Raw genomic sequence first — 11,321 nt, 5'->3', positions numbered from 1 at the left:
TCTCCCATCTTCATATTCTCTTTTACCAGGAAATAGGTTTAAACCTCACTGGTTTTTTTAATAATGCTGATCATGTCCCTAATAATTTTCTGAAGGTCCAAAGTGGCCTCCATACCTGTTCTTACCCCATTTGGCAGAGGGTGACATGATACATGCCCTTCGACAGTGTGCTGTATTTCAGAGGTCACAGTTCCTTTTCTCAGGAACAGAAGAGGGCTGCAACTCTTCGCTCTGAAGTCAAATGCTACAGAACTCTCCTGCCTTTAAGGAGGCTTAGTAAGAGTAACAAGGAAAGCTTCTACGTAACATACAGGCATTTTCTTCCTTTGTTTCTGTAGGTGCTAATTAAATACATGTCAAAATACGTGTTGCAGCATGCTTTATAACCCTAATGTACATCTATATGCCTTTTGCAAGGTGCTACAGGATCATGTGTTTTGGATTAACATAATTTTCATGGTTAATAAACCATTTCTTAAACCTGCTAAAAAGTAAGTGATACTAAGACACAATAATAAAGTTCTTGCACAGCAATCATGGGACCATTACAAGGGAAAAAAAAAAAAAAGAAAAGAATGTAAGCTTTGAGAAAATCCTATTTGTACAGTTTTCAAGAGATTTCAATTTAGCAAAAATCTGAGCTGTGCATCTTCCTCAGCCTAAATCAAGTTCCTAAGTAAAGACTGGCTTTTTGGCTTTCAAAGTTAAGGAGATGAATTGATAGCATTAGAGAACACCATGCAGCTGAATAACTACATCATCAGGCGTGACTCCCCAAAAAGTAACCCGATACATCCGCCTGCACAAGTATTGAAAAAACCACACCATGAGTCTGTTGGAATTCATGTTTTAATTTATTCTGCAATTGCATTCAAAATATAAATACAATCTCTTAAGTGCTGAACACAATCAGTTAAAACCACTGTTAAGATAGACTGACTTTCTGAACATGGGCACGACTTGACTGGTTTCACTAGATACAGCAGTGAACCTCTTAGGCTGAATCACCAGGTCACACCATCAAAACAGTTCTGGTTATTTATGATTACTGGAGGAATTGTGCACTCTTTTTATGTTTTATAAATTCAGCATGTTTCACGGTTCTATATTCATCAAATTTGAGATCAGGGCTTGTGCGGTTCCCAGAGTACCTATCTGAAGTACCAGTCTGCCTCCCAGAAGGCTGTGGTAGAGTACCTTAGACTGCCCCCAAATTGAACTTAGCCCTATTTCTGTCTTCTGCATATGTAAAACATGGAGCACAACTACAAGCAAGGTTTAATGCTGGAGGGTTTAGATGAGGAACAGAAGCCAAACATGAAAATTATCTTATCTTCAGCCACGTTTCCCATCCACACATAGAGAACCTAGTTAAAGTGCCAAAATTAGACTGTCATATTGCCTAAAGCCCTGAAAATTTTTTTTTTTTTAAAAATACTAGTCATATAAAAATAATTTTGATGTGTCTATATACATGCCATTTCCCTAGCAAAAACTGTTCTCTGCTATTCTTGGACACCTTGTTCAGAAGTCACATTCAGATAACTATATTCCAGTTTAACTGAAACACTCCTAAGTACTGTCGAATGTCACAAACCTGCAGAAGTTCTGCTTCTGTGAGCAAGACAGAAATCTATACTAGGTAATTTACTTTGTCTCCCACTACCTGCTAATAAGCAAAATATGGGCTCTTGCACTTTATCCTTTCAACTGCTTTCCAGTTTTTACTGTCCTGGCTCCATCTAGATTGTCCACTAACTTAGAAGGAAAACAACACCATGGTGGGAAAAGAGGTTCCGATCGGATAAATACTTGATTTTGTGGCTTTCTTGGTTCTGAATGTACTCTGGTTAAAGAACAGTTGTGCTCAAAATCTAACACTCCTCTCAATCCTTAGATACATAAAAGAAAGTAGGTTTTCATTTCAAATAAATACAACACACTATGAAACTGGACATCCTTCTTCTAGTTCTGTATTACTCTATAGCTGAACTGCTTGGAATAATGACTGAAGGGGTATCAGCTATGCATTGCTTCAGCAGCATAATCAGCACACATTGTCAATCACCGCACTCCTACATCAGAAAAATTTTTAGAACTGTGAGATTCCACAAAATAAATTCTTAAAATTCGTTAGCACCTTCCATGATATCTCCTCATCTGAAAACTGGAGAGTTGTACTATGCTCTTTTATTGATTTAAAAATAAAATAAAATCTGGTTCTGTTCTGTCTCTGACAGTCTCTGTTATTCACTTGACTGCTCAGAATAACTTGCAAAGCAATAGGCTATGTCTGTTAAAAGACACAAAGCAAGTTTAATCAGTGTTTAAGGAAAAAATTACTGTAATGCAAAATAGAAGGCCTACTTTCCTTTCAGAAACTTTGCTCTCATTCACAAAATCTTTCCATTTCTAGGCCTGTTACTGAAAACAAATCTGTTGACAAAAAGGAAACCTGCACGGAGAAATTTTTTATTAAAAACATCATCGTACTTAAAATAAACTAGCAATGTTCTTCCATTTAAACACAAGTTCTTCTTTCCTCAGCTGCTCTGTGCTTCATCAGCCTATCTTCACTGAAAGCATAAAAAGCCATTTCACTGAACACTAAATAAGGAGAGATACTCTAGAGGTGTTTTAAAGCCCTTATAATGGGTGTTTGGAACAGAGACCTCAATCTTTTCTGCAGTGCCTAGCGTTGTACAAACATCATCCTGTAAGTTTCTTGTGCTCCTTTTGACCCATTTCTCCAGCACTGAAGTGCCTCTGTGTAGATTTAAACTGGTCTTTTTACAGAGCAATGGAATATTTTTCTCTATATCCATCTGTATCACAACCCCTCAATTAGTTAGTCCCAGCAGTTTTAAAAAAAGAAGACACAAATATGCAGATTCACTATAGATGTAGTCTTTATAATTGGGAAGAATAAATAGGGTACACTTTACACAGCTCCCTCTATAATCAAGTCAGGATTCATCCCACAGACCAGTATTGCTAGGGCTTTCATACTTGCCTCCATACCACTAGTAGAAAGGAGTGGACCCTAGCATTTAGGAAAAAGGGTGTCTGCTGACACTCATTCCTTAGTGGTGAAGAATCACCTTGTGAACTTCCAGTACTGTGGGGGAAACAAGGAAGATAGAAAAGATAGGAAGAGTAACCAAGGAGTTCAGAGAGAACTGCAGAATACACAAAACCTAACAGGGAGATGACATTTTCTGTCTATGAAGACACCAAAGGCTGTTTGATGCCATTGTTTTTAACTGTCTTAAACAGTACTAAGTGCCTTAATACATGAAGCATGATGGAAGAGCTCTCGCTATATTCTGCGTCATGTTTTTTCTACTTCTTTGCCTGAGCAATGAGAAAGAAAAGTCCCCACTGTTCAGAGTTCAGCTACAGTGGCTGGTGTCAAAAGAGCCAACATTACAGGGCAACCATTTTCATCAATTTTTTTTTTCCTGAGAGTTCACAACCAGTCCTTGGATTGTATGTATACAACTAGCCCCAAAATATTAGGGCTCCAAGGTACTTTCCCTAACTACAACACAGCTAAATTGGCCTCTAGTAGCACTGGTAAAACACAGGAATAATTACAATCTCACTTGAGCAAATGACGCATACCAACATTAAAAGCTTAATGTCAGGCTTTAAAGAGAATGCAGGTTCCAAGCAGCATAGACAGCAATCTTTTGTTAGCACCTGCTAAATATCCTTAAAAAATTTACCCTCCATCCTCCACCAGATCTGAGCAATTCTGCAGCTTGAGTTTTGGCCTTCAGCTGCTCATGTTTTAAGATGCTAATTTAATTTATTGCAAAGATCTATGTAGGGGCATTACCACAGAACACTCTACTGTGCTGTACCAGCACACTGGCAGTCTGTGCTGTTGTGGCTACACCAATATACCTGAAGCAAGTTACTGGTCCTTTCTGTTGCTTTAGTAATCCAGGATTTTCAGTTAAGACAGAAAAACCCCAAGCCACACACAATTACATGCAAATTTAAGTAAAAAATTCTTTAGAAATGCAGAGTATCACAGAAGATCCATTGGAGGTTTGCAATTTTGACAACTGCATGATTAAAAGCCCACTAAAAACTATGGAAAGACACCCAATGACTTAAATGAGCTTTGGATCAGCTGTAAGGGCATTTCTTTATCTATGCACTGAGACTGTTATATACAACAGTTAATTAAGTTACAATTACAACACTGAAGAAATGCCAATAATGAGTACTTGTTACAATTACAACACTGAAGAAATGCTACTAATGAATGCTTATTTTTGCTAACAAGAGCAAATCATTTTCTTATGAATAGTATCGTTTAACACCTTAGCTATGTAATATCCCTATCATATTTTATTTGATTTATATATTTGATTTATATCCATAAATCAAAGCAATTTTTAAAAAACAAATTATAGATGCACCTGTACAAACTAAATAAATCAAAAAATTTAAGTAAATATAAAAATATATATATTACAAAATTACATCTTCAATGAGATGCTGCCTGTACAGCGACCTGCACCAGAAAAATCCCTAGCACTCCACTCTCAATACTGTTGGTGAGAGCTGACTTCATGCTGCATTTTTCAAGTCCACAGACACATCTTGTGCTTTCTACCTAGGAAGCCAGGAGTTTATAGATTCAGACTACTCTTCACACAGCTGAAGAGTGCTGAGAAGGAAACAGAATCTCACACCAATAATTTGGAATGTAGGCTAAGTATCACATCAAAAAGTTCTTTATAAAGTTGTCTGGATCCTTCAACATAAAGTCAGGAACAATGTTACTCACTTTTTAACTGAGTACCTAACCTATGCTAAGCTAAACAATATCGTTTGATTGCAAGAAACCCACTGCCTTTCACGTCACTGTTTGTCTGTTTTCAGTGCCTTTTTGAGGTCAGAGTAGAAATTGGCCAGGGTACTAGACATGGCAGTGTCTACAGCAGATTGTGGTAGCATCCCTCGCAGTTCAGTCTGAATATAGCCTGTCAAAAGACTGTGGCTAGGATAGTCCTTAAGAGGGACGCAGAACCAACCACAAGGATGATTGAATCCACGGACAAAGTTAGGTCTCACCTCTCCATAGTCTAGGCTTATACCTATCAAGGAAAAAAAAAAACAACAACAACAAAAAAAGGAAATTAATTTGAGACAGATAAAAAAATAAAGGTACAGGAAATTTAAAATGTACAAGTTCCTGTTTGGGGAGTTTAATAGGCGACAGACACACTTCAAGTTTCTGGGTATTTTCATGCATAAAAGTTGTCTGGTCTTCACCCAAAGTCCACAACAGACAAGCAGAGCTAAATGCAGAAATTCTGACATTAAAAAGACAATCCTCCCATTTACTAGCTAGTTGTTACTCCACCCATTTTGCTGTAAGAGCTGAGTCAGAGCACTCAACTTCTCTCTACCACTCCTGTTGCACAGTTGGCATAAGTGAAACTTGGCACACAGGGATGGCTGTACACTTCTTTAAATCTGTAAGATGTTAAAATACCTTTGAAATACTTGTTGGAAGCCATCTTACACCATTTTTAAATGCTTACTGCAGAACTAAACTAATTTGAATTAAATCTTAAGCCAAGCAGCTGTTGCAAAATAAGAATTAAGCAGATAAAAGTGGTGCCTTACCACATGTTAGAAGTCCGTCTTCATAGCTTGTAGTGTAAGAGAAATCAACAAACTCCCTTGGTGCTATGATGTTCCAGAGCTGGCCAGCAGTGGTGTAGCGCATCACACAGCAGTTCTTGTCGAGTGACAAAATAAGGAGGGTAAGAAAACAAAAGCAACTTAGTATAATGAATACAGGGAAAATTACAGTTGTAGGCAGCTAGCCTTTTCCACAAAGGTCACAGACTCTGTCAACAATGCTGTGCAAACAACTGCAGTGAGGTCTGAATGGCTGTGTCATTTTCAGTCTAAATGCTCAACGTTTGTAAGGACTTGCAGTCTGCAACTGAGAACTGCAGGGGCAGAGAACATCTGGCACCTTTAAACCATACTGACTAAAACTAGAGAACTGCGTCATGCCTGGGAACTGACAGCCATGTGGGTTTTATGTGGCTTACCCATTACTTAGCAAGTCCGAAAGGACCATGAATAAATTGCAAAAGGCCTCTCTCAGCACTAAGATGCTCTGTCAAGTATTTTTAATCCACCAAGTGAATAATAAAACAGAATGGAAACAATTCTTTAAAAAAGGTGATCTTATAAGACAATAGAGTTTGCATAAATTTTAGGGAATAATTAGCAAAAATACATTGCCATATAAATCTTAGAGAACCAGAGCAGAAGAGAATCCATGTTCAAGCCAGATGTCCACAGGGTTTTGAAGTCCCCCGTAACCAAAGGAAGGCTATCAGCTCTTCTGTAATCAACTTCAAACCTACCTTTCTTTAGCAAGTCCTGCCCCTTAGCATGAATTATTTTGTCTCCCAGCATGCTGCATAAAAAGGCTTTGGCATATAAAATATCACACTGTAACTCTCCGTATGTGAATTTTATAAGAAGCTAACAGAGCTCCCAGGCCTGAGAAAATTGTGACCGACCAAGTTTTACTCCTTTATTTTTAGCATTGATGGAAAGATGAACTTCAGCCTTCAGAATAGGACTATGCAGCCACAAAGCATCATCTGAGGTCACCTGCCACATGTATGCACAATATCCCATGTGCATGCAAAAAAATATTAGTATTGGTTGGAATGAGTACTCTGCTGTACTGTTAAATTCATATATGCATCTATACACTATACACATTTCCCTTCAGAATCTAAACAAGTCTTCACCTCTTCAAAGGTTTCCATGATGTCCATTGTAGTCATTAAGCTGTCCCAGTCTAGCCTATAAGGTCCAGGGCGAATATGATCCACTATTCTGTTAGTAACATCTTCCACCACTCCTTGAGCTTTGTAGCTAGAGAAACATATGTTCACATTTAAAAGTGAGAAATTCTTTATAAATATTCCATTGATTTGCAACAGCACACTTACTATAATACCTTGAAACCCAGAGCTACGGTCAGTGGGCAATTGTATCAGAAAAACAGTACAGAAAAAGACCTATGGGTGCATCTATTCTTCTCTGCAATAAATGTTATTCTGAGAAACTTTGTCCTTACGTGGTAATCACTGTTTTGTAAATGGCAAACTCCTTCCTCAGATAAAAATCATCATGTTTATTTCTCTAACAACTTGTTATTTTGCTCTTCTTCCTGGGCAAGCAAGGGAGTCCACCAGAGACAAGTAAAGGTAAAAGCAAAAAGAAAGGAGTGCAGGAATACAACAGGAAAAACATTTTTCATAAAGTAGAAGTAACAGTAGTGGAACAAAGCTAATGAGAAACTATGTTATGCTTTGGTGGTATATAAAAGTACCAAATGAAATAATTTGGTATAAGACATTACAGAACATTCACTTGTTATCGGATATATTTAGTAGACACCAGAGATATTGTTTACTTGCCCGCTCTGAAGGGGAAGACTCCATCAGGACCATTACTTTCAAAACACTTCTTATTCATTACGCTGCTCTTAATAGTAGGTCAAGCAACAGATTCATCTATTCGCTTGTGCAATTCGCCCATATTCACTCATAATTACCTGGCTGGAGCCAATCTGAGCTGCATACTCGTAACTGGAGGACCACGTGAACATGCCAGTGGCTTCTAGGTAGGTGTCTGTAAAGTTCTTCAAAGTGCCAGGTGTATACACAACCACCCTGGAGTCTTCACCTGCACATAGCAGCCACTGCCCTCTTGGCAGTGGTTCAAGTTATACAACCTGTTGCTGTCAGTGTCCCCATGGCCCTGCACAGTCAGCAGACTCTTGGTGTCTGGTGTCATCAGCTCTTGCAGATTTAACGGGACTTAAATTCCACAGAACGTAGTATCAGTCTTTAAGATACTTTCAAACACCACCTTTTCAGACAACTTCCCATTTTTTCAGGGTGACATCCTCTAGTAACTATTTCTCTACCTAAACCTACAGATACCAACAGAACCCAGTGACTGAAGCTCATGCAGGAAAGGCCTTTATATCACACATCTTTCCCATAAATACACGCTTGATATTTTACTCTATTGCAGTTGCATAGTCACTGTAACAGTCCAAGCACTGACTGGGTTGTCACCCAGTAACACTTTGGACCTACTGAACCTTGACTTAATTCTGTGGTTTGCAGACCTTCTTTCCAAAAAGTCTGGGCATACGTTGTTGCCCACTTCAGCCAATGGGAGTTTTGTGGTGTGTTCCCCAGTTTTCATTGTTTGTTGTTCTAGACACCAGGCAATACTAAAGCATCAAGGTATAGCATGAAAAAGAAATGGTACAGGCACACTAGATGATCCACCTAGCTTCTCCTCTGCAGAATCCACGTAGCTGAATACACAGACTGTATGTAGAATCCACAACCTTCACTTCTAATCTCTACAAAACAAATCTGTGGAACATCAAAAAAGTATCTGCTCTGCAGGCCCACTTACAGGTATCCACTGAATTCCTCTGATGGTTTACGCCACACAGTCGCATCTTTCTGAAAATGGAAGATACGATGATAATTGTCACCTACTTACAATTATAAGATGTCCAGAAAATTCTTCAATTTTTCTGAAGAAAAGCAAACAATTTTACCATTTACTATGATTCACCCCAAAGTGCTCATTGACCTGGACACTTCTGTACACTTTACTTAAGAACAGAAGCAGATGCTTCAGACATCTTTTACCCCTAATATTCCATTTTTTCAAAAAAATCAGTCAACTGCCTTTCTCGGGGTAAAATGATAGAAGACTGCGCAGAAATGTGTCCTGGCAGGACAAGCCAGTTTACTATGAATAATGGAACCACAGTACTAGAAAAAGCCTTTCAATTAAAAGGCAACTGGAAAGCCATTATCTGGACACTATTCAGGCAGGAAGACCACGCAACTTCTGTTTGCACTCCTGTGGCACATAACCAGACAGATGAGTGCAGGAGATGCTGACAGTGCCAGACAAGAAAGTTTAAGATACCCTTCTCTCTTAAATGCCTGACAAGAAGTTTCTCAAAAGCAGTAGTCTATTCAGAGAAAATGAAGAAAACAGCGTATTCTGATTTTTATCTAACTATTAAATGGAACCTCTGTACAAAATCTTTGAATTTTGTTGTTAAAGAGAGTACCATATGGCTCCTTTTTGTTTGGAATCATGATTACATAAGCACAAATGTCCTAAGAACAGTAGCGTAAGTACTGCATACAGAACTGTTTAAGATATTTAGTGGCAAAACACATCTCCCTGGTAGGCAGATAAAGCTCTGAATTTCTTTTACATAGCACAGTACCAAAACACAAGGAAGGCAGGCAGGAAGGGAGACAGGAAGGAAAGACAACTGGAATTTTACAGTGGTAAAATCTGGGGAGTAACCTGATCTGAAACAGTGAGATTCAGGTAATTTCCTAAAGGAATACAATGGTATAGGTAAAAAACTTAGCATTTAGCAGAACAGAGGTGGTGTATGTGTTTTTCAGGAGTGAAAGGCTTGGATACTCTGTTCCTCCCTCTCATGACAGTGAATTTGTTAATTTTGCAAACAATCAAGTTACATTTGGAACACGTGACCCTCTCTTACCAATGTCTGCCCATAAAGGAAAAAAAAAAAACAACGAGACTCACCCAAGCCATTGTAAGAAAAGGGGAAAGACAGAAATTTACACTAGTCCTATCACATTGCTACACTGAGATACCAAAATATGTTTCTACCTCCTATGCAGGACAGGACTAAAAAGTGTTCATCCAGCCTAGAACTGATGCACCAGCTTGATGAAGCAGAACTCAGAATTAAGTCAAGCAGCTCAAAAGAAGTATGGCAAACTGCTTGGAGAAAGCAGGAATTGCATTCTCTTTCATGGAAGAAAACTTACAATGATGTGTGAGCTCTGAAGGCACTGGAAACTTGAAGCAATAGGAGAGAAAGAATTAAGAATGATCTCACTTTTTAAGAGGAAAACATTTGGAAGCTGAAGCATGATGGGTTGAAGTATTACAGACGAAAGAGATTCCAGAGGCTGGCAGAGCCTACCAACTGGCTGTGGCTGGTCTGTTGAAAGTACAAGTGAGCATCTTGCAACACTGCTAGTGCTAGAAGTGTTTCCACAATTTTCTTTAAGAAAAGCCTATAGTCTTACAGCGGTATGATTCTTCTATGAGATACTTCCCTGAAAATGGGTAGAAGGAATGACAGAGTACGTCTGTAAAGAGGAAAAACACATTCCACCATCCAAAGCTGTACTGTCCTAGAAGGGTGGTTTCACTTTCATATGAAAGCCCTGCAAGAATTTGCTAAATGCTTTACACACGTATTATATGCCATAATAAGCTCTTCTCCTCCCCCCTCCCCTTCCCCAGCCCCCCCTCCCCCCCGAGACACGGGTGACCTCAGCTTCCTTGAGAGCGCAAACGGGGCTGCAAGGCAGGAAGGCGCCCGGAGCACTCACGGTTCTCTTGGCGACCCGCCATTCGCTGTCTGGGATGCTGTGGTACTGAACCAGAGTGTTCCGCAGCTTGGTGGCCAGGGGCGCTGCATCCGGCAGCAGATCCATCGGCTCCCCTCCGGCTTGAAGGCACCTGCGAACACAGGGGCAGCCACCAGGGCAGGACCACCACCTTAGGGACGCCAACAGCAGCACGACCCACATAAATCCACACACTTGGAACGGAGAGAGCAGAAACGGACACCACCGCCGCCCACCCCACACAAGTGCCCGCTTGGCTCTGGGGACAGCGGGCGGCCGTCAGGGCCCCTCAGCCCGGCGGGAGGGGAGCGGGCTCAGGCCGTCGGCCAACGGGCCTCCCCTAGAGCTGCCCGGCCGTTGGCAAGGCGTGACGGCCGCCGGCCCCCCGCCGCCGGCCCCCCGCACTCACCCGCAGCTTCGGCCCTCCGCCTCCTCCGCACTCACCCCCTGGCGGCGGCACTGCCGGCCGACCCCGGCCGCCCACCGGGCGATGGCCGGCAGCCAATGAGAGCGCCGCCGGCCTCCCGGTGTAGCCAATGGCGGCGCGCCTCGCCGAGGGCGGGCAGGGAGCTAGCCCGCCACCGCCTCCTATCACGCGACCTCTCGAAATGGTTGCCGGCGTGTCGTCATGACGCGGGGGAAGGAGGACGCCCTCCCATTGGCTGCGGCGGAGGAGCGGGGCGTTCTGATTGGGTGGAGGGAGTGGCGTGATGGGGAGGGGGCGGGGATAAGCGCCACTGCGAGCTCCAGGGCGGCTGGAGGCGGGTTTCCCTCGCCTCGCCTGGTTGGGACTCGACTCGACTCGACTCGACTCGA

At 41.3% G+C, this 11,321-nt stretch overlaps 1 protein-coding gene across 3 annotated transcripts; it reads right to left on the bottom strand.

The window, feature by feature from the left end:
• Positions 1-833: 833 nt before the first annotated feature.
• On the bottom strand, positions 834-11,096 carry STARD4 (StAR related lipid transfer domain containing 4). Of its 3 annotated transcripts, XM_063321433.1 has the most exons (6): positions 10,915-11,093; positions 10,488-10,617; positions 8,497-8,546; positions 6,804-6,930; positions 5,650-5,764; positions 834-5,114 (listed from the first exon to the last, which is right to left on the bottom strand). In XM_063321433.1, exons 2-6 carry the CDS (start codon positions 10,590-10,592, stop codon positions 4,879-4,881), a joined length of 633 nt encoding a protein of 210 aa, XP_063177503.1. In that variant the 5' UTR covers positions 10,593-10,617; positions 10,915-11,093; the 3' UTR covers positions 834-4,878. The 3 variants fall into 3 exon arrangements, with proteins under 3 accessions (XP_063177503.1, XP_063177504.1, XP_063177502.1); XM_063321434.1 differs by lacking the exon at positions 8,497-8,546 and having other exon boundaries at positions 10,915-11,096; XM_063321432.1 differs by lacking the exon at positions 10,915-11,093 and having other exon boundaries at positions 10,488-10,908.
• Positions 11,097-11,321: the final 225 nt, after the last annotated feature.

The sequence above is a fragment of the Chroicocephalus ridibundus genome, chromosome Z (assembly GCF_963924245.1).
Source record: "Chroicocephalus ridibundus chromosome Z, bChrRid1.1, whole genome shotgun sequence".
In the NCBI taxonomy this organism is placed as follows: Eukaryota; Metazoa; Chordata; class Aves; order Charadriiformes; family Laridae; genus Chroicocephalus; species Chroicocephalus ridibundus.
Note: the sequence above shows the minus strand (reverse complement) of the source record. Positions and strands in the feature narration are given on the sequence as shown.